The 24,446-nt window shown below is 39.6% G+C and overlaps 1 protein-coding gene across 1 annotated transcript in view; it reads left to right on the top strand.

Annotated features, from left to right (window-relative positions):
• The window catches only part of TSHZ2 (teashirt zinc finger homeobox 2), a 273,082-nt gene extending 248,885 nt beyond the window's left edge, over positions 1–24,197 (top strand). The window contains exon 2 of the mRNA XM_036752830.1: positions 20,936–24,197. Coding sequence (XP_036608725.1) covers positions 20,936–24,003 — 3,068 coding nt within the window. The 3' untranslated portion in view covers positions 24,004–24,197. The remainder of the gene's footprint in view (positions 1–20,935) is intronic.
• Positions 24,198–24,446: the final 249 nt, after the last annotated feature.

Below are 24,446 nucleotides of genomic sequence, written 5' to 3'. Positions count from 1 at the left end.
TCCAATGAGGAAAGGCAGCCACAAGAGAGCTAGTAAGTGGCAGGGCTGTCACTTGAACCCAGGTCTTCTCCTGACTCCAAGTCTTATATTCTTCCTGTCATGCCACATTGCTTTTCAAAAAACTGGGGGTTAAGTTGACAACATTAGCCCTTTGGGGTCACCAAAGGTCTAATCAGTAGGTACTGCTGATCATTATTAAGTATTATTATTATTATTAATCATCCAAAAAGGTTGAAAAAAGACCCATGATTTACAACCATGAGTGTACTTGGACTCAAGAGCTTCATTTCGAGCAAGCTCGTTTGAACAGTTGTTTAATAATAATAGCATTTACATGACACTGTAAGGTTGGAAAAGATCTCTACAAATATGATCTCATTTGATTCTTGCAACAACCCGGAGAGGTAGGGGCTATTATTATCCACATTTTACAGATGGGGAAACTGAGGCAGGCAGAAGTTAACATCGCAGGATCAATCAACCAGCCCTTATCAAGTGCTGACTAGGTGTCAGCTGGAGATTGGGGAAAAAAAAAAGACAGAACAATCCCTGCCTTCAACGAGATCACATATATAGTTGTATAAATAAAACACATTCAGGATAACCTGAGGGGTGGAGAGAGGTGCTAGCAGCTGTCAAGGAAACAATTACAGGTTTAGAATGGATTGTACTGATCATCTGGTCCGAGTCCCCATCCCCACCCCAGTTTTACAAAGGCCTGAGTGCCCAGAATGCTAAATGACTTGCCTGAGGTCACACAGGTAGCATAAATCAGAGATGAGATATAAATAAAGGTTCTCTGACTTCAGAACCAGTCCTCTTCCCACTTTTCCATGCTGTCTCCCATTTGGTTGATATCCTTAGGATTTCAGCAAGGGACTAGATTGAAATAAATGGCCTTGAGGAGAAAAAGCCCCAAGACTTTCCCATGTAGCAGGACAAAACTGGGGATTGCCATGCACTAAGATCGCAAGCATAGAGGTCATTTCTAGGCAGATCGGAATCTGATTATAGCATGAGACTTAGAACACAAGACTGAGATTTAGGAGGGACTTTCTAGAGAATATTTTGTCCTAGTCCTTGCAAAAAATGAGAAACAGCAGGGCTTCACCCAAGACTTCAAATACAATGCTTTTTCTCCAGTGCCATCCTTCCTCCTGAGATACCAAGGGGGTTGGAGCCCTCAAATATCTCTGTCACTGATTTCAGTAAAGAACTGATCCTCAGGGTCCAGCTGCATATCTAGAACTGAAGACCTCTCATCACTAGATAGGTCACTGACCCTTAAAGTGGAACTGTCTAAATTTGGAGAAAATGGCATCAGACCCCTTTTATTATTCTATCCTGATATTTGCACATACGTGTGCATGTGTGTACAGATATGTGTAGATTTCCTTTGGTTCTTTTCACCCAAATATGAAAAAATAGCTAAAGAATTTGATAACGCTCAAATGATAGGGAAAGATGAGATCATTTGTAAGTGGCTTGTTAAAGGGAACATCATTTTCCTGATCAGCGGTAACGTTGTTGCCTCTTCAGGAGCTGATGCCATTTATCATGTTATTACATATTTAAGGTTTTTTTTTCCAAAGTACAGTTATTTACTCAACAGACTGTGTATATAGACTATTTAAAAGCAGATTTTTGACCCAATAGACTGTACCAGCTCCATCTATCGTCTCAATGAGCATGTGGGGACTCCTAAATATGCAGATTATTGACACAATAGACTGTGAGGGCTGTTCACATCCTCTAACCATGCACATTTAAAGTCATTTGGGGATGATATGTTTTCCGGCTGGCACATATGTACAATACAGTACCCACAGAAAAGAAGCACGGCAGATAGAGGGCATGATGGGGGTGGGGAAGGCAGGCCTGGCAGGAATTTGGTGATCCTATAAATATTGCTACAGCTGTCTATCTATCCGTTCATCTGTCTAAATCTGCAGGTATCACTCTCTCACACATCCATTCTGGAAAAATGTCCCATGCACAAAATAAACTGAGAAGCCAATTTGGAGAGAGGTGAAAAGGTTAAAACAGCATGTCACATTCACTCTAAAATGTGTATAAGTGTTGTTTTTTAGGTCTTTGGGTTTGTTTTTTTCTCTCTCTCTCAGTGCACTTGGGGGGTAGATAAGGAGTAGGAGAGGAAGGCATTTAGCAAAGAACAACCAGAAAGCTAGAAACCAGAATGGGCGAAAATGAAAGGAGAAAAGGCAAGAAGCAAAATAGGAAAGAAAAAAAATACCAATGGAATCATCGAAGGCAATTTGTTAACGTACACTGTATGTAGGAGGAAATATGGGATGGTGGGGGAAAAGAGGAATTCAATTTGTTTGGCTTGGCCCCAGGGGACAGAACTATGATGGAAGTTGGCAAGGCAGATTTAGGCTCAATGAAAAAGAAAAACTTTCAAATGATTTGAGCTGTCCCAAAATGGCATGGGTTGCCTCATGGGTGCAAGAAGAAGGAGGTGGGAATGGCAGTTGGGGGAGGGGCAGTTCGAAAGGAGATAGTAAATTCCCCTTCACTAGAGGTCTTCAAGTGGCAACTAAATGATTGCTTTTAGATGGTGTTAGAGATGGGATTCCTGTGTAGGTGGTCAGTGGGTTGGATAGCGACTAAAATCCCTTTCAACTCTGAGCTTCTGTGAATCCCATGAATCCCACCACCACCTCCCTTTCATCCTTCAGGTTGAGAGGGTCAGGCTTAGACAATTTTGGAGATTCTAGGATGACAACTTTTCTCTTTCATGCACCTCTCCTGGCTAGAAACAGAAAGGGGTGGAGTTCCATGGCAGTGTTCTTCTTAAGAGTATTCTGAGCCTGAAACCAAAGTGTCACTAATCTCAAAGGAATCTGATTTCTCAAATTGTAGATTCAAAAAGATATTGGAATCTTCTCTATCTCCAAGTGTTTGGGCTATTTCTAAGAGTAATGTAATCTGTCAGTCCAATGAGGTTTGGGTCCAAGATCAGATTTGTGGTTGATAGAGTACCTCATTTTCAAAAGCTAACACACTTAAATAAGAGCTAAAATAGGTCAGCATTTAACTGTATCACCTGCTTTGTTTAGACATGCTAATCCCTTTCATCATTAACTTTCCTCTTTTGTTTATTGTAGCACAGAAACACTCAACCAAATTGGAGGATTTAAATAAATCCATAAGGAATTGATGAAGAATAATACCCTGAACCCACTAAATTTTTATAATCAAAGTATGAGAAGTAGATAATCAAAATTCTGAAAAGTCTCCTTCCTGTGGGCCCTGTTCTCAGGATACAGCCTGGAAAGGACTTTTCTATGTTTTGCTCTTCTAACACGATAGACTGTGGCCTGGTTGCCTCCAATAGAGTAGGAAAAGCAGAGGCTCATACAGCCTCTTTGTGGCAAAACTGACTGTGGGTTAAACTGTGAAGGGATGAACTTGGCCAGGTCTTTGGCATCACTTGCCTGCCTGCTATCTGATGCCATGTTCCCTGCTAGCCCCCTGGCCACTTAGGGCTCCTCAATGAAGACTCTACCATGACAATAGCACTTCCTACTGTCCAGCTTCCTCCTCTCGGTTTTTGGAATTTACTCTTCCTATGTCATATCACTCTCTCAAGATCTCTTTGCTCTTTGCTAACCTGATTAAAAAACAAACCAGGGGCAGCTAGGTGGCGCAGTGAGTAGAGCACCAGCCCTGGAGTCAAGAGGACCTGAGTTCAAATGTGACCTCAGACACTTGACTCACTTACTAGCTGTGTGATCTTGGGCAAGTCACTTAACCCCAATGGCCCTGCTTTCCCCCCTCCAAAACAAACAAACAAACAAAAAACCCTTCATCCCAGTCTATGTGCAAAGGAGTGATCCAAGGTTAATATGTTATACTTAGCAGGGAACTTCTCAGTTCTTCCTCACTCCATCAGCAGCTGGGTTATAGAATCAAAATAGGATTTTAGATTTAGAAAGGACCATTTTGTCCAACAACTCATTTTACTGAGGAGGAATCTGGGGCATAGAGAGGTTAAGTCATTTGTTCAAGATTGCTCAGGCAAACTAGGATATGAACACAGGTCCTCTGATTTCAAATATAGTATTCTTTCTCCCACATCATAAAATCACTGACTATATGTAGAATGGATTACTGTTTCAGAGCTGAAGTTGGAACAGAAAGGCAATGTGTTATAGTAGAAAAGACACTAGATTTAGAATCAGAAAACCTGCCTCTTCTATTTGGTATGAATGCTGTAAGAACTTTGGTAAGCCAGGCTATCTTGGTCTCAGCAAAGAAATTGAAACACTTGGATTTTTCAACTCTAAATTCAATGACCATGTATCTTTTGAGGTCCCTCCCAGCAGTGGCGTCAAATTCAAATAGAAAAGGGGATCATTAAACCATACATGAGGATCTCTGCAGGCTTAGAAGTTAGAAAACCACTTATTAACTCTATGTTTTATTACTGGAGAAGGAGATAACAAACCACTTCAGTTTCTTTGCCAAGAAAGCCTCTAAAGGGGCCATGAAGTGCTGGACATGACTAGAAAATGGCTGAACAGCAAAATATTTTTATCATATTCTTAATTTATCTTGCTAAATATTTCCCAATTTTTAATCTGGTTTAGGCTGTGCCCACGGGTGTTGTACATTGCATGTTTGACCCCTCTGCCCTCTAGTTCTGAGATTCCGGGTTAGTGGTGTGGTTCAGGAAGACCTCCCTGGAGCTCCTATAAGTGACTACCTTTACTGGGGTCCTTACTCCTCACAAGAGACACTGTTCTATTAGAGAGAACATCCTTGATTCTATAAGCTGATTAGTGGCAAGTGTCAGTAACACGGACACTGTTGAATGCCAGAAACTGCTACCTCAACCAGTCTTCCCTTTTGCCAGATTAATTGCATCGCAAAAGACTCTAACACCAGGGAGGACTGGAGGTTCCACTCCAGTAGACTGGAAAAAAAGCCCGTAGATGAAATCCTGCCTTGACGGAAGGATGGGCAATAGTAAAGATAGTAAAGGTCTTTTCTGTCTTTGACATCATTAATTCTAACAAAGCGTAGAGTCCCCACTGAAGAAGACCAGGCCTTAAGAGTTGCTGGTCAGTGCCAATTTATCTTTTCTACTGGCATGTTTTTGTTGTTTTCTTTTTGTTCCAGTGGGTTGGAGCCCCAGCCACGAACTTAGACAAAGGACCAAGTTAAATTTTTTTTTTGTTAGCTAACACACTTAGACATTTTCAAGAAAAAGCAATGAGAAGTGGTCATTATCCATTATCTGCATGGAATATTTCAGAGAAAGAAACAGCTTCTGCCAAAAAGAAAAAAGGGCAAGATTTTGAATTCAAGCCAGGCAAGGAGGAAACAAGATCACCTTCTATCTCTGTGGGACTGCTGGACTAATGATGTTATTTCAAGTGAAATTGGACTATATGTCTGAAACAGAGCAGATGGTGTCTTGGTTTTACATGAATTGTGAAGGTTATTCTGGACAATGACCCACTGTCCCTTTTCTTGGCAAATAGCAAACGTTCCAGGCTCAGAAAGAACTAGAAGAGTCCATATGTGTCTGTAAACAGAGCTATAACTATACACATAGGTAGAACTTTGGCTGAAAATATTTTCTATTCTTTAAAAAACCAAAATGTCAAAATCTCTATTTGAGGAAAAATTCCAGTCTTTTTGTTAAGTAGATTTTGTTTTATTTGTCTTTTTTTCTTCTCTAAAACATTATTCTCATTTTCTCACTTTGAACTACTTCTTTTGGTGGGATGATAACATCAATGTAGTGTCTTCCAGAATGGATGTCAATTTGTAAAGCATCTGCAGTCTTTCCTCTATTTTTAATACATTTTTCCTTCATTCTCTCTCTTTCTCTGTCTCCCTCTCTATCATCCAATATTAGGCCAAAACCTCAGGTAACTGAGAAGAAAGAATTTTCCTAGGAGTCTTCTTTGTATTACTCATTTTTTCAAGTTCAAAGTGTGGGTCCAACTGAGTAAAGACTCTTCAATTAAAAAGTTCTTCATTCCCTTCTGTGGGGTTGGGGGGAGGGGTGCATCACCATGATGAAAGTTCTTTAACATTTGTAGATCACTCCTGTGAAAGGGCACAAGACACAGATGATGAACTCCTTATGCAAAGTAGTCTGAATTTAAGTAACAGCCTCCAAATAAATAGCATAAGCACCAGTAACTTTCATGTAATGTGACCGTAACTGGCTCTGAGCTCTGCCTAGAGTATCTAGGCTTTTAACTTTCAGTAAGATTTCTGGATCAATGAGAGTGCTGAAGTTCCTAATTTAAACATTCAGCAAATTCAAATGGAAGGCATGTTGGACTAACTGAATCAGAAAAATAGGCACTGAGAAGGCACCTAACACAATGCTTAAACATAATTGACAATCAATACAAGTTCAGTTAATTCTTTTTCTAATTTGATTTTTTAAAAATAATTTTCTCAGTCTCACTTAAAAGATTCATTTATCTTTAGAACTGGAGAGGCTGTCAGAGATCATCTGGCCAACCCTAGGAAGCTAGGTGGATGGATAGGGCATTGGATTGAAAGCCAGGAAGACTTGGGTTTTAATCATGTATCGGATACTTACTTACTATGTGACTCTGGGTGAGTCACAACCTCTTTGGGTTTCAATTTCCTCACCTATAAATTAAGACGGGGGGGGGAGAGTAATCTAATGACCCCTAAGTTCCTTTCCATATATAAATCCATGACCTAGGAACTCCCTAGAGTTACAGGAAAGAAAATGGAGGCCCAGGAAAGTGAAACAGATGGCCCAAAATCAGTCCCACTGTCCATGACAGAAGTGAATCTTGAACATAGGTGCCTTAGCTCCCAGTTCAGTGCTGTTTCTGCTATACCATACACACACATACACGTACAGACACGCACACATAATACACACATATATATACGCATTTGTACTTATATATGTATATATACCAATTATTGTCATTTTGACCTTTTAGCTTCAAACAAAATATACAGTGAAACTCATGATAACTAAGAAACCTTCTTTAGACTGAGTAAATAATGTTTTGTACATGTATATTATTTTAAAATATATTTAGATATTGTTATGATGAAAAAAATACAGATTCATTTCAAAGCATTAGTGAATTCAGAGTGGTTTGTGGTCAACATGTGTTTTCTCAATTAACAATAATAGTAATAATAATAAATACCATCATACGATAATCCACTAATGTTTTTTACATTTAAAGTATTATCTTCATACTTAAGATGATCCTTATTCTTTCCTGATTCCCCCAAGTGTTAATACCCTTCCTCCAAAACTACCTTGTATTTAACTATTTTGTATTTGTTAACTTTATATTTGTGCTGCATATATTTTGTATGTACTTTCTCCCATTATATGTATTGTCTCTCCCATTAAAATGTAGGCTCCTTATGAGAAAGAATTGTTTTATTCTTCATACTCATATCCACAGCACCTAGCAGAGTGCTTAGCACATAGTAGGTATTGTTTGGAAAGGTTAGGAAGCTCTGCTACACCATGTTCTGATTAGAGGCAGGTGTTTGGCTAAGAGAAAGGAGAGATGGTTCAAGCATAGGGATGTCGTAGAAGGTAACCACAAATTTTATGGTCAGGAGAATAGGCCTCTTTTTCTTTCAGATCTTAATTGGGAAGGGTTGCTATTTCACAGACATTTTAAGTTATATTAAATAAAGCATAAAATCCATTTGGTCTTTAAAGAGGAAAGGAACAACAAAAATCTAAGATATTTGTTCACTTGGATCCTTAATTGTAGCAACATTCACAGACAAAGAGAAATGGACAAATTAGATGGACTGCAATTCTGATCACTATACCTGAGACTAAGTGATTTCTGACCCAAAACCTGTTTTGCCTTGTTGTAGCGTTATTTATTTTGATAGGGAGTTTGTGGGGAAGTGGGTTTGGGCCTAATATCTTAAAATTCCCTCATCTCTCTGCTTTATTCTGCTTTTCCAAATAGCTTCTGACTACTGTGGGCCTGGATGAATGATAGTCCATCTCCCTTCATGGAAACTATAGTTTTCAAAGAATCACCAAATCTTAGCGATGAAAGTAACCTTAGAAATTATCTGGTCTTATCTTCTCATTTTACAGATAAGGAAACTGAGTCCCAGAGAGATCAGTGTCCCAAGATAACATAGCAAGTTAATTCAGTCTGATACTTGGTGGCAAAGAAATGGGAAAAGACCCAAAGTGCCATGATACAACAACTTCATGGTACACATTGCAATGACCCTTCTATGACATTTCTCCATATAGAAAGGTGGCAAAAAAGAAAGGTGGCATTAAGTGCTTAGATTTATTTTGTTTTCTTTTTTACCGTACTTACTCAACCTGATATGCACATACAAAGGAGTTATAGTGAAATCAAGATGCTCTAGAGAAGAAATAAGAGATATTGCTGCTTTTGATGACCTTCAGAAAGATCCCAGCCCATGTATATAGGCTACTTGATATGCTCTTGATATACAGGCTCCTCATTGTACCTGCCTGTTCTTTGACATCCCTTTAAAGAAAGAATACTGTTTGCTTGGCCCTGCCATTATTCATTTGTAGGAGAGAACAAGCTCTTCCTGATCTGTGTGTACAAGGCCCACTTGTGTTAATGAGTTCCATGCGTATGTCAAGAAAAATATGAGTTTGTTAAAGACAAAAAAAAGCACAGTGAATTTAGGTTTTCCTTATGAGGATAAAAAGAAATATTTGTAAACCCAATCACTTCCCTAGATTGTTCACAATGCAAGGCAGGGAGGTTCGTATGTGAATTCTCTGTAAATGGATTTAGGAATAAAAGAAACAGAAATCTTAACTCTGGAACAGTCTTCCTTGTATGGGAAGAAAGTGGCACATGTCTCCCCTACCCCTGCCTTCCTTGTGTCCCACAAACCCAGCCTAAAAGGAAGGAAGCATGACTCAGCTTCCTTAAATGCCTAATCCTCTTTTTGCTCAGGCTAACAACATGAGGACCAATCAATGCCCAAAATAATACACATTAATAGTTCTGGGTTTTTTTGTTTTTTCTTAGATCAGAGCCACCAAAATATTAGAAGCTTACGATAGGAAGTCTATAACTTTGTCTTGTATTCTGGTCAGGATGCTGCGGTCATACACAGAGAAATATTCTATGTCTGATCAATGATGTCTTCCATATGCTTCGTGAATCTTTATCAGGTTTTACATCATCATTTACAGATTGTGATGTAAGGGTGAAAATTATCATGATCATAATTGAGTATGATATAAAACAAGACTTCAGTCAAATTGGCTTTGTTTTGAAAAGCTGGATTTCTAGAATTGCTAATTTTATTCAAATTATCCCCCCTTTACCACCATTGTTATGACTGTCAGTATTTTTGCTGAAATATCATATTGTGAGACCAAGTCAACCACAGGAATACAATCCTAACAAAAACTTGATATCTATCATCATCCCACCAGTGAATTATTTTGTACAATTTCATTTAAAATCACTGTAACTAGGATTTTAAAAAACCATTGAAACAGTAAAGTTTAGGTATATTTATTATCTCTGTAATATAGAACAGAATATTTATGTTTATATGTATATATATATTGTATATTATATACATAGTATACACTTTAGGGTTTCAGCAGGTCAAGCCTGTCATTTCATTGTTGTAGAGAATTCCCTATGGGAAAACTTCAGGTACAAATGCAGATCAGCAACTCTGCTTCAGCTTGAAACTTTGGGCGCTTAAACTCAAGCAGTTTGCCCAAGGTAACACAGAAAAAAATGTGTCAGAGGCTGGGCTTGAACCCACATCTTTCTGATTCCAAGGCTGTGTGTTTATAAACAGTATATGTCTACATATAGTCTCTGCACCATTTTTCAGTTTTTAATATAATGAAAAGTTGTGAATTTACTTTGTTGTTTTAGTATTTTCTCTGGTTGCTAAATCTCCGTTAGGGTAAAAGTTTTAAAACAAATACCAGCTATCATAAATAAATCATATCGTAAATAACTGTGCCCCTCACTTTCAATATCATCTTATTTAAATGTTTCAAAACTAGGTCTAGTAGTGTTACAGGGTGTTTTACAATCATTTCTGATCATATTTTTTTTAAAAATCCATATCTCAGTAGTTCAAAGTAGCTGGACTTAGTAAGATTGAGAGTGGATCTGTGTACACAGGATGCTTGCTGTGGACTCTAGCAATGATCTGCATATGACTGGCATAATCTTTGTACATGGGGATGATAATCAGATACCAGTTAAAAAAAAAGGATCTTTGCCAATCAAACAGCACAAAGTTGTGATCAGAACAGTGCTTTCTTCTCTTGGCATCTTTGTACATAGTAGATACGAAATAATGATTGAATGAATAAATGAATAGGTTTATATGTAACTGGAGGCTGGCAAGTTCTAGAAGTGAACAAAAGTGTAAATGTCTAACCATCAACCTTTAAGACACTGGCTTTGACAGACTGATCGCAGCTGTTTACCACACCAAGGCTAAAATCTGCCTGAGGTACATATCGGTATGGGCAAATCATGAGAGAATGAAAAGGGAATCCAAAGTATTCATCCTAATGGTCCAAGTTGGCTCTCTAGTCTACCGCAAATCACCAAGTGATTGCTTTACTTGCCCTTTCGTTGCTACTATATTAAAACGTCCAAAACTCCAGGAGGATTATGCTTAGTTTATCATTTGACTGTAAAGTTTACATACATTGTAAATCTATATTGTAAAATGGGAAATTAGATTCTATGAGACCCTGAAAGAAAAACAGAATATCAGCTAGATTCCACATGTGCTGCCACAACAAATATGGTAAGGATGTTCTAATTAACTTTCAAATAGTATTGCCATCAGAAATTCATCTGAGGATATTTTTGGCATTAAACTTCTTACTGTATATGGCAGGAAGCTTCCGAAATTTAGAAGTGTCCATTTTTCTTTCTCTTTCCTCAACATTTCAACTCACAGATGGGTAATGTCTTTATAACACCAAAATAACCAATAGAGAATCCAAGTGTCAAAAAAAAATTTAGCGAATTCAATGAAAAGAAAAAAGAGTGAAAGTTTGGAGAGTATGTGTCAAACAGCCTAGTAGATTGAGTGATATTTCCCCCTTTACAACCAGTTATTTTGGTGTCATTTAGAAATAACCCCAATCAATCAACTGCTTGTTTTGCCTATATAATGCCAAAGAACTATTTTTGATGAATGATGAAGTTGACTAGATATTATGGTGGTGTCATATAAACACTAGCATAGACATACTTACTTGTGTGGCTTCATATGTTGACGAGTGGATCTGCACACGTAGAAACATGTATTTATGTATGTGCAGAGTAGCAACATAGAACTTCCCATCTAGTTTTATTCTCATTCATGCTTTAATGCTTCAGAGGTCCATGATTTCATCTGTATCACCCATGCTGTTGTTCCTCTATCAAAAGATCATAGACCCATGCATGAATTAGTAAATGGCCTTCAACATATCAATCAATCATCAAGATTTTTAAAGTACCTACTATGTTCCAGGTACTGATCTAGTTGCTGGGAATAAAAAAGGAAAGAAAGAAAGAAAGAAAGAAAGAAAGAAAGAAAGAAAGAAAGAAAGAAAGAAAGAAAGAAAGAAAGAAAGAAAGAAAGAAAGAAAGAAAGAAAGAAAGAAAGAAAGAAAGAAAGAAAGAAAGAAAGAAAGAAAGAAAGGGAGGGAGGAAGGAAGGAAGAGAGGGAAGGAAGGGAAGAAATAAAAGGAAATGAAGGAAATAAAGAAGAAAGGAGGGAAGGAAAGAAGAAAGGAAGGAAGGAAAGAAGGAAGGAAGGGAGGGAGGGAGGGAAGGAAGGGGAGAAAGAAAAGGAAAGAAAGAAAGAGAAGGAAGGAAGGAATAAAGGAAGGAAGGAAGGGAAGAAAGAAAAGGAAAGGGAGGAAGAAAGAAAGAAAGGAGGGAAGGAAAGAAGGAAGGAGGGGAGGGAGGGAAAAAGAAAGAAAGGAAGGAAGGAAGAAAGGAAGGAGGGAAGGAGGAAGGAAGGAAAGAAGGAAGGAACTCTTGTCTTCAAGGAGTTTGCATTCTATCATGGGAGATAATACACAAGAAGTTAGTACAAAATAAATATAAGGAAATTTTGGGAGGAAGAGAATTAGGAGTTGAATGGAATTGGGAAAGAATTCATAAAGAAAATGGGGCCTCAATTGAATCTTGAAGGAACCAGAAGATTCTAAGAGGTGGAGGTGGAGGTGGAGGTGCATTCCAGGCATGAGGACAGACAGTGCAAAGGCATGGAGCAGGAAGATGGAGTATAAGGTATAAGGAAAGGTAGGATCCATTTGGCTGGCCTGTAAAGTTCAGGAAGAGAAGTAATATGGAGTAAGGCTAGAAAGGTAGATTGGAGCCAGGTTGCAAAGAGCCTTAAATGACAAGTAGAGTTTATATTTGATCTTGAAGGTAACAGAGAGAAATTGGAGTTTATTGAGTAGAGGAATGACGTGGTTAAGCCTTCACTTTAAGAAAATAACTGACAGCTGTGTGGAGGACAATTGGAGTGGGAAAAGAGAGGCAGAGTCCAAGTAGAAGGCTGTTGCAATCATCCAGATGAGGAGTGATGAGGGCTTTTCTGAACTATGGGGGTGGGATGGGAGAGTGGCTCTGTAAATGCAGAGAACAGGACAAATACAAGAAGTTAGGGATGTCAGGAGGTGGAGGTGAATATTCTAGGTATGGACATAGCCAGGGCAAAGGTGCAGAAATGAGAGATGAATTATTGTGTGAAGAACAACAAACGAGTCAGTGTTGCTCCACTACAGAGTATATGGAGGGGAGTAAAGTGTAAGATCAGTAGAAATATAAGCAGGAATCAGGTTGTGTTTGATCCTGGAGGTAATAGGGAGCCATTGAAATTTATTGTGGGTGGTGGCGAGGTAGGGGAACTGTAACACAGTTATGCTTTAGGAAAATCACTTTAAGAATTTTGGGGGGGCAGCTAGGTGGCACAGTGAATAGAGCACTGGCCCTGGAGTCAGGAAGACTTGAGTTCAAATGTGACTTCAGACACCTGACATACTTATTCGCTGTGTGACCTTGGGCAAGTCACTTAACCCCCATTGCCCTGCCTTCCCCCTTCCAAAAAAAAAGTTTTTAGAAGGATAGATTATAGTTGAGAATGGGTGGTAGCCATGTGAATGAAGAGAAGAGAAGGGGACAGATACAACAGATGTTAAGGAAAAGACAAACTTTGGCCACTGATCGAATATGAGTGAGTTAGAGTAAAAAATCCAGGATCACGTCAAGGCCTTGAATCTAGAAAACTGGAAAGATGATGGCCCTCACAGAAATAGGGAAGTCTAGAAGAGGAGAGGGCTTGGGGGGGGGGGGGGCGGAGAAAATGACACATCAAGTTTAAGATGTCTATGGAACATGTAGTTAGAAATATCTAAGAAAAGTTAAAAGTGTAGAATTAGAGCTCAGAAAAAAAGACTAGGAATGGATATCTAGATATCCATTCTATACATATATATATGAGTGTGTGTGTAAATGGATATATAAATCTGGGGATCATCTGCATAGAGATGATAACTGAACCTATGGGAGTTAATAACCAAATTAATGGGAAGAAAAGAGGACCCAGGATAGAGCCCTGGAGTCCACCCACCATTAGGGGGAATGATGAGGATGAAGATTCTGTAAAGGAGACTGAGAAAGAGTGATTAGACAATTAGAAGGAAAACCAAGAGAGCATGTCACAAAAACCAAGAGAGATAATTTCCTGGAGGAAAAGGTGATCACCAGTGTCAAATGATATAGAGAAGTCAAGAAGGATGAGGATTGAAAAAAGACCGTTAGATACATCCATTAAGATCACTGCTAACTTTGAGGGGAGCATTTTCAGTTGAATGATGAGATCAGAAGCCAGATAAAGAGGGTTTAGAAAACTAGTTTGAGAAGATGAGAATTAGAGGCACATATTATATATGGGTGTATACTTTTTTCTCTTTTTTAAATCTAATTTTTTTGTTACATTTTAAGTTTTGAACTATCTCCCTCCCTCTCTACCCTATGCTAGAGGAGGCCACCATTTGACGTGTGTGTGTGTGTGTGTGTGTGTGTGTGTATAACCATACTATATGTCCTTCTATTTATCAGTGCTTTCTATGGAGGTGGGTAGCATCTTCTTCCTTCATATGTCCTTTGTAGTTGATTTGAATATTTATGAAACTCAGAATAACCCAGATTAGATTAGAATAGATTAGTCGTTCACAGTTATTCTCTGAACAATATTGCTGTTATTGTATGCAGAGTTCTCTTGGTTCTGCTTATTTCATTCTTGTTATTTCATGCAAGTCTTTCCATGTGTTTCTGAAATCAACCTGCTCCAACCAGGAGAACCTTGTACACAGTAACAGTCGCAGTACGCGGTGACTGATTTTGATAGACCCAGCCCTTCTCAGAGATGCAAGGACCTAAAACAATTCCAAAGGTTTAATGATGGAAAATGCCATCCACATCCAGAGAGAGAACTGTGAGGTTTGAATGCAGAGCAAAGCAGACTATTTTTTTTCTTTCTCATGGTTTCTCCCATTCATTATACTTCTTCTATACAACATGACTAATGTGAAAATATGTTTAATAGGAATGGATATGTAGAACCTATATCAGATTGCGGGCCATCTTGGGGAGGGAGGGGGAGAAAACTTAAAACTTATGGAAGTGAATGTTGAAAATTAAAAATAAATAAATTAACTAATAAAACAACAACAACAACAAAATAAAATAAAATAAACCTGTTTATCATTTGATACGGCACAATAGTATTCCATCATAATCATAATCCACAACTTGTCTAGCCATTCCCCAATTGAGGGCATCCTCTCAATTTCCGATTCTTTGCTACCACAAAGAGAGCTGTTATACATATTTTATATTCTTAAAGGAGTTTAGCAGAGAAGAAGAAGAAAGCTGTCAAGGATGGCAGGATAAAGTAATGGGTGGTGGTTGTTGTTTTGAGAATTTGGAGAAATGTGGGTGTACTTGTATGTAGGACAGGAGGAGTCAGTAGATAGGGAGAGCATGAATCATGGTTTGAGTACTCTCTCCACTGACTACTTCATCTCCATATTCAAAGACTGTAACATTTCTTCTCTTCAATAGCTGGTTTTAATAAATTGCTATGACTAAAAATTGACCTGGTGGCCAGCCTTCTGATTATAAGCCTCTATGCACTTAAGTAGGCTTCTCCTTGAACAAGGGACTGACCAGGTCTGCACTCAGAACTTATCTAGCTTGGTAGGATTTGCAAGAGTTGGCACTATGCTTTCACCCTCACTTCATGAAGAGGCATGACTTACAGACTGATGGATGATAACAATGCATATTTAATTCAAAGATCTATTCCTTAATGTGTATGTGTTTCCAAAAGTTCACATGTACCCCATCACACACCGGGAGAGAGGTCCATAGAACTTGCCTGGAACACACAGACAACCTCTACCAAAGAATTTGCATTAGAACAAGGAGATCTTGTTATTGTTGACAATAAACATTTATTAAACACTTATTATGTCCCAGGAACTGTGCTAAGAACTGGAAAAACAAATATAAGCAAGAAGAAAGACAATCTCTGCCCTCTAGGAATTTACATTCTAAAGAGAGAAAACAACACATAAAGGAGAGTAAAGAGCAGGGGTGGAAGTGGGGAGATACAACTTGTATAGAGATATGGTGATGAAATATGGAGAGTTGGGAGAGGAACTAGGAGAGGAGTGAGAAGTAAGCAGGACTATCTGGGGCACTTCCTCAAAATGGTGACTCTGAGAGGAACTCGCTAAGGGTAGGAGGGGCCACAGGGAGAAGGAGATGTTCCAGGATGAGAAGGCCACAGGGAAAAGAGGCATCTTCCAGGGTAAGAAGGCCACTGGAACATGGTGAAAAAGTCTAAAGAATCAAGAGTAGAGCTGAGAGAAAAGGCAACATATTAAGTCATCTAAGTTACCTAAAACTCATAAACTCATGAACACTGCTGGTGATGCCTGGTTGTTCTGCTCTCTCTGTAAGGGATTTCACAGAGACTTCTGTGAAAACTACAAAGGTCCCTGTTTTGCCCTGTCCAACAGACAATACTTATAACATATGTACATATAACAGCATATAGCATATGTGTGTGTATATATATATATACATATATATATATAAACAGTAACAGCTAGTTTTTAACAAATGAATTAAAAATCAGTCTTTTAACTGTTTTTCCTACACATTTAGAGTAAGGAAATATGTAGTTGATCAGTTAGGTATAGGCTGGAAAGGACCAGGACAATTGAAAATAGTGTTTTAGATTTTGAAGTGATGCTTGCTTATTAAAATCCATAAGTTAATAACATTTATAGCATAATCTACTTTAGCCATTGCTATGGGACAACAACAACAAAAATCCCTCTGACTATAACTTAACACAGTGCTTTTGGTGTCTTCTGTTAGTTAAGCATTGAAATAAAGAACACACTGTACTTCACGTTATGCAGTGATTTACATGTAGTCCAATACTTGGAGACGAATCATGGTTAGAGGGACAGGCAGATAGATATTCATTATACACCCAGGTTGCCTACATCTTCAACACCTCTGCTCTTTCTAGAAATTGCCAGTGGCAAATGGAAACACTTAAGTAAAGTGACTGATTTTAAATGTATGATATTAAAATGTATTTTTTTAAAAGAATCTTGGAATTTTTAGCCACAGTTAAAAAAAATCTCGCTGTCACGGACTTGGCAGTTTTGTCCTCTCTCATGGCCTTTCAGTGTATTCGCTTATCACTGGTATTAGATTTAAGTCTGTGCTATGGAGGGAAAAAAAAGGACTGCTCAGCATGAGTTACTCTTCTATAAAGGTTATAGTAAACATGTCAATGCCTAATTAAGCAGAAAATTTTATCTGTATTGTGGGGGAGGGGTTAGCTGCCTAATACTTTTCTTCTGGAGAATCCATTTAGAAGGACAAAGTAGATTGTGGGGAAGAGATGGGCTCTGATACTCAGCTTCCGGATATCAGGAGAGAGGAAAATATTTCTCATTTCTACCTGTGTGCAAGAACTCAGGTCGGGCAGATTTCATGCCTGTGAGTGAGTACGTCTCCATTTCCAAAATAGCAAGTCAGGACTATAGCCATGTTCAGCAAATCACGATGGGTGAATTCAGTCCATTTTTCATCTTTTCACCCAATTTTTTCACTTGTTCATTTCCTTTTTCACTATTATATATGCTGAGGGCTTAACCCCAATTATTGATAGGAAAGTATATTTACAATATTCTATCTGGCTCTGTTGGCTCATACACAGAGGCAGTCTCATTTACAAATTTTTGTTTTGCTTTGCCTTCTTTTTATCTTCATATCTTATCTTATTGTCTGTGAGGTAGACTTCCCACTGGTGATATAGCAGCTGTGTTTATACATACAAAATGATTTGGAAGAAAAAAAGTGTGAGGTTGGGATTAGTAAACTGGTTATTTGTTAAAAAAAAAAAAACAATTAGTAGCACTTCATAAAAGCATAAGACTTAAAACTAGAAGGTAACTTGGAGGCCATCTAGTCCAACTGCTTCATTTTACAGATAAGGAAACTGAGTCTTCCTGTGTTTAAATTACTTGCTTTGGGTCATACAAGTAGTATATTTGAGTTGAAATTTGAACCCATGTCTTAGGACTCTAAATCCATGTTTTCTAAATAAATAGGTTTTTTTTTCCTATGTCAGACATAATGTTACTGAATTTAACAGTGCTTTTAATTTTTTTAATTAGTTTGTGTGCATAGAGACAAAACTAAAACAGATGGTCAGTTCAGAACAAAAATATTAGTCAAAGCATTTACATTGTGCCATATAGAACCCCATTACTTTCCTACATCTTCCTTATGCCTTTCCCCTAAAACCTCCACCATCGTTGATGTTTTGACTGCATTTTCCACCGTTCAATTGTTTGTATTGTTATCATGTAGGCATAATATTAGACTCCCAGTCCAACTACCCCATGCTGCCTCTCCTCTATACTATGAATCTATGAAGTAAATCCATGTTTGCTGTGCTTTCTCTTAATTCTTAAACCCAGGGCCTACATACCTTACCCATTATATTGTTAACTTCCTTACCAATAGACTTTCTGTGAGTTTGAGAGTAAACCTAAATCTGGCTATTTCCTTTTCAAATCCTCACTATGAGCTACTCAGGAGTAAAGGGACAGGGAGGTAAGAAAAAATAAATGGAAATTGGATGATACAATTCTTGTTTTTTCGAAACAAAGAAATTCATTCTTCACCAACAATAAAACATCAGCTAGATATCATCCTCCAAAGCTAAGCAACGAACAGAAACACCTGGGTGTGGACTGCTGCATGCCACATCACTATGGAGAGAGATCTGCTTATTAATTCTGCCTTATCCCCTTCCCCAAGTCTTCATTTTTTCCATACTATTACTTTTCCCCTACCCTGTCAGAGAATTTGGACCCCCAGCAAGCATCACATTCCCAGCAGCATTTCGTATCTACAAATCAAACAGGTAATTGGCATCCTGTGATTTGTACCCACAAATCATGGTGCGTTCAGAATTGCAGGCACGAAATTGAGAGGGCATTTTAAGACTCATCTGAAAATGTCTCCTTAAATCTGTTAGAGCATAATAGGATTGTCCCCAAATACTCCATTCTTATTAAAAACCTTTTATCATTATTTTAAAATGATTGTATTCACTGAGGTTATACCGTTTCCTAGCCAGCAGTGGAATAGTCTATTCAAATGTTCCATCATAACTCTTCTCTAGCCTTCTGAGCTTTGGCCTATATTTGGAGCCCACCTTTAAAGAATAACGTACATCATACTCTACAAATGGCTGATCTGCAACAAAATCCATTGACTATTGACAATATGATGTCTCTATAACCAACACCCTCATTGCAAGCCCTCTGCCATCTGGTCCCAGTCTTCTTTTTCAGTCTTATATTGCACTATCCTCTTCAAGAAATCTTCTCTCCAAACTGAACTACTACTATCTTCTGGTATCCAAAGGGCTACCCTGGGAAGTAAAGGGATAAGGATAGGAAGTGGCAGGGCTGGGATTCAAACCCTGATCTCCTGCAGTGAAGGTCCTTCTAACACCCAAGAGGACAAGGGAACAAGGAGATGTCGTTCTGCTTGGTCCCAAAGGCTGGAGTTAGGCTGGAAATTGGAAAGACTTAAATTTAAACTCTAACTAAATCAAGACTTCCTAACCATTAAAGACATCTCAAAATAGAATGGGATGCTTCAGGAGGCAGCGGATTCCCTCCCTCTCCCCTGCCTCACTTTCTCTCTACCGCCACTGGAAGTCTTTTAAGCAATACATGGATGACCATTTTCTAATATGTTGTGAAGATAATTCCTTTAAGCTATGAGTTGGAGGAGATGGCTTCTGAGCTGTCTTCAGATTTTGAGATTTTATGACTTTGATGTTTACATTTGCCCACATTCTCCCTTTTACATCTGGAATAATTTCTGCTAAAGCTGCACTTAGGATCATAGGGTCATAGATCTATGGCTGGGGACAAGGGGGGGGAGAAAATAAAAGATTGTTCATTTAAATTGAAGTTTAAAATATTCGTAAAGATTTATAGCCAGAAGTGACCATAGAGGACATCACAACCACCCCTTCTTTTTTCTAAACAAGGAAAGTGAGGCCTAGAGAGGTTAAGGAACTTGCCCAGGGTCAAGGCAGAATTTGAATCCAGGGCTTTCTGATTTCAAGTCTGGTATATCACTCTGCCATCCTACATTCTGCCACCCCTTCCCCCTCTTCCTTATAAAAGCTTCCCAAGCCCAACTCAAATAATACATTTTCTATTCAGATTTCCTGAGATACCCTCTGCTGAAAATGATGCCTCCCCTCTTCTGAACTGTCAGAGTACTTTGTTTAAAGCTCTCGTGGCATTTGTTTCCTTCTACTTTATATCGCAATTATTTGTATGTGGCCTCCTACCGTAGAAAGTGCCTTGAAAACAGTGCCTTGGGTTTTGTTCATCTTTATGGCTTTGCACCTAAGGAGGCCTTCACTGAAGGTTCACTCAATTGAAATCCCTTTGAAGCAAGTAGACATGTTTTGTTAATATGATCCCATGATGAAACATCAGATTTAGAGCTTGAAGGGCCTTGGTGATCGTCTGGTACACACAGGGATGTGCTGGAATCCAACTCTTTTAAAGAGTCGATTATTAAATTGTCAGTGTGAGCATTTAGACCGTGGAAATCAGAAATGGCTATTGTTTTGTTGATTGTTTAGATTTAAGAAAATGATGGAGAAAATGTCAATAAAAAGTGCATCATGTGAACGTTTTTCTCTCGAAGAACCAGTTGTTAAACATTTACCACTGAATCCACTCCACCCTCTCCCCATCCCCCTATTTTTCAAATAAGGAACCTGAGGTCCTCGAGAGTGAAGACATTTGCCCAAGATGGGCAGGATAGGAAATGGCAGGTCTGGGATTTGAACCCTGGTCTTATGATTGCAATGAAGGTCCTAAGTTGGCAAGGATCAAGCTCTCATTTCTGTTTCTCGCCATCATTCTTCTCCCCAGAGGCAAGATGGAGCCAACTAAATAGGAGTGGGGTTAGAGTCCTGCCTGAAAGTCATACATATGGATTTAGCAACCGCTCCATTATAAACATGTTAGAGTGATATTCCTTAAACGTGAAAATTATTAACTTGGGATTCTGGGAAGTTGTAAAGAATTATGATTGCCTGCCAATAAAAAGCAGTAGACTCCACAAAAGACATCATTTGGCTTTTTCCTCTTTCCATTGCTCGCAGTTCATAAAAGTGTAGATTAAATTGGCATTCAGTTCAGGACAGGAAGCACTTAGCACGAGGCTTGAAATTGGAGTAGGGTACATAGCCTGTTATTTCATCTGTTCCTCTTTTCTTTCAGGTTATGTTCAAGAGGAAGAATTGAAGGAGGAGGACGAAATCAAAGAGGAAGAGGAAGATGACGAGGACAGCAATTCTGTAGTTCAACTTCAGGGTAGCAATGACCCAGGCACAGATGAAGAAGTAGAAACAGGCACAGAGCAGAAAGGTAGCTTTAGCTACCAGAACTCTCCAATAAGTCATTTATCTAATCAAGATGCCGAAAATGAATCCCTTTTAAGTGATGCCAGCGACCAGGTGGCAGACATTAAAAGCGTATGCTGTCGAGATGCCCAGGACAAGAAAGCTACCGCCCACCCCAAGCTTCAGAATGAAACACACAACTGCATGGATAAGATGACCGCTGTCTATGCCAACATCCTGTCTGATTCCTATTGGACAGGTCTTGGTCTCGGCCTCAAGTTGTCAAGCAGTGAGCGGAGAGGTTGCGACACACGAAATGGAGGTAACAAAAGTGACTTTGATTGGCATCAAGATGCTTTATCCAAAAGCTTACAGCAGAATTTGCCTTCCAGGCCTGTCTCCAAACCCAATCTTTTCAGCTCTGTGCAGTTGTATCGACAGAGTAGCAAGATGTGTGGGACTGTGTTCACAGGGGCCAGCAGGTTTCGCTGTCGACAGTGTAGTGCTGCCTATGATACCTTGGTGGAGTTAACCGTGCACATGAATGAAACCGGTCACTACCAAGATGATAACCGCAAAAAGGACAAGCACAGACCTACTAGCTATTCAAAGCCCCGGAAAAGGGCTTTTCAGGACATGGACAAGGAAGATGCACAAAAGGTTCTCAAATGTATGTTTTGTGGTGACTCCTTTGATTCCCTGCAAGATTTGAGTGTTCACATGATAAAAACAAAACATTACCAAAAAGTGCCTTTGAAGGAGCCAGTACCAACCATTTCTTCAAAAATGGTCAACCCGGCAAAGAAACGCGTTTTTGACGTCAACCGGCCCTGCTCCCCAGATTCTACCACTGGATCATTTGCAGAAACGTTTTCCTCTCAAAAGAACGCCAACCTGCAGCTGTCCTCGAACAACCGCTACGGCTATCAAAATGGCGCCAGCTATACCTGGCAGTTTGAGGCCTGCAAATCTCAGATCCTGAAATGCATGGAATGTGGGAGCTCTCATGACACCTTGCAGCAGCTCACTACTCACATGATGGTCACAGGTCACTTTTTGAAAGTCACTAGCTCCGCTTCCAAGAAAGGAAAGCAGCTGGTGCTGGATCCACTGGCAGTGGAGAAAATGCAGTCATTGTCAGAGGCCCCGGGAAATGATACTCCATCTTCTAAGCCATCTAGTAATGCAACTTCAGAATGTGCAGCACCTCCAATAGAGTTAAAGAAAGAAGGCAAAAAAGAAAAACCAGAGGAGACTAACAAAGATGAGAAAGTGGCCAAGGGTGAAGAATATGAAGATACTCTTCAAAAACCATTGGATCCTACAATGAAATACCAATATCTTAGGGAAGAAGACTTGGAAGATGGCTCAAAGGGTGGAGGAGACATTTTAAAGTCATTAGAAAACACAGTTACCACAGCTATCAACAAAGCCCAAAATGGGGCTCCCAGTTGGAGCGCATATCCCAGTATCCATGCAGCCTACCAACTGTCAGAGGGCACAAAGTCTTCTCTGCCTATGGGCTCCCAAGTACTCCAGATTCGACCAACCATCACCAATAAGTTAAGACCAATAGCTCCAAAGTGGAAGGTAATGCCCCTTGTTTCTGTCCCCACAAACCTAGCCCAGTGCACTCAAGTGAAGAAAGAGTCTGAGGACAAGGATGAAGCACAGAAGGAGTATGCAAAAGACAGCCCCACCACTGATGCATCCTCCTTGAGCCTCAGTGAGGGTGAGTCTCTCCCCAAAAGTGAGACTCCCTCAGACTCCAGAAAGAATGATCCCTCTCCCCCAAAAGAGGAGGACAAAGTGAAAGAGAACAGCAGCACTAGAGAGAAATCCCAACCTATGGAATCCACATCTTCTCTTAGCAATGGCTGTACCACCGCCAACCATGCTCCGGCACTACCTTGTATTAACCCGCTCAGTGCCCTGCAGTCTGTGTTGAATAATCACTTGGGCAAGGCCACCGAACCTCTACGTTCTCCATCCAGTTCCAGTCCCAGCTCAAGCACAATTTCTATGTTTCATAAACCGAATCTCAACATCCTTGAAAAGCCAGTTTTGTCTCCGGCCCCATCCAGGCCGGGAAGTGTGTCTAGGCGCTACATGTTTGAAAATAATGATCAGCCCATTGATCTGACCAAATCTAAAAGCAAGAAGGCAGAGTCAGCACAAGCACAATCTTGTACTTCCCCACCACAGAAGCATGCTCTATCTGACATTGCCGACATGGTCAAAGTTCTTCCCAAAGCTACCACACCAAAACCCACCACCACTTCTTCTAGGGTCCCTTCCATGAAGTTAGAGATGGAGGTCAGGCGCTTTGAAGATGTCTCTACAGAAGTCTCCACTTTGCATAAGAGGAAGGGCAGGCAATCCAACTGGAATCCTCAACATCTTCTGATCCTGCAGGCTCAGTTTGCCTCAAGCCTCTTTCAAACGTCAGAAGGGAAATATCTCTTGTCAGATTTGGGTCCTCAAGAACGCATGCAGATTTCCAAGTTTACTGGACTATCTATGACCACCATTAGCCACTGGCTGGCAAATGTCAAATATCAGCTTAGGAAAACTGGAGGGACAAAATTTTTGAAAAATATGGACAAAGGACATCCCATCTTCTATTGTAGTGACTGTGCATCTCAGTTCAGAACCCCCTCTACCTACATCAGCCATTTAGAGTCCCACCTAGGCTTCCAAATGAAGGACATGAATCGACTGGCAGTGGAACAGCAAACGAAGGTCGAGCAAGAGATCTCCAGGGTATCGGTTCAAAGGTCACCGGAAACTATAGCTGCGGAAGAGGACACAGACTCTAAATTCAAGTGTAAGTTGTGTTGTCGGACCTTTGCGAGCAAACATGCAGTAAAACTTCACCTAAGCAAAACGCACAGCAAGTCACCTGAACACCACTCACAGTTTGTAGCAGACGTGGATGAAGAATAGTTCTGAAGGTATGCGTTTGCTCCCAAGGTGAATTGTAAGGTCGGGATTGTAAGGAGCCTTGTAAAGAAGATGTATTTGCTTAGATGCAGCCAACATTCCCAAAGGTTCAAACAGCATGCCAGATTGCTGAATTAGGACTTATTTCTTAAGAGAGCAAAGCATAATAGATGGGTTACAACCAATTCTCCATTATCCCTGTCAGAGGGGAGGTGGGGGCAGGGAGGGGAACCAAATAAACTTAGATACACGAAATTCACAGATTATCCTCAAACCTCATTTTAGCCGATAGTTTCAACCTCCTCTTCCGCCAGCCTTTTTTTTTCCTAGAGCTGCTTTCAAGGGGACGTATTGGCATTTCATCACCCAGCCCTCTGCTAGAAGTTCTAGCAAGTGCTTGAAATAGCCAAAAGATGGGGAGCAGGAGGGAGATGGAGGAGAAACTA

Source organism: Trichosurus vulpecula, chromosome 3 (assembly GCF_011100635.1).
Source record: "Trichosurus vulpecula isolate mTriVul1 chromosome 3, mTriVul1.pri, whole genome shotgun sequence".
NCBI classification, from domain to species: domain Eukaryota; kingdom Metazoa; phylum Chordata; class Mammalia; order Diprotodontia; family Phalangeridae; genus Trichosurus; species Trichosurus vulpecula.
Note: the sequence above shows the minus strand (reverse complement) of the source record. Positions and strands in the feature narration are given on the sequence as shown.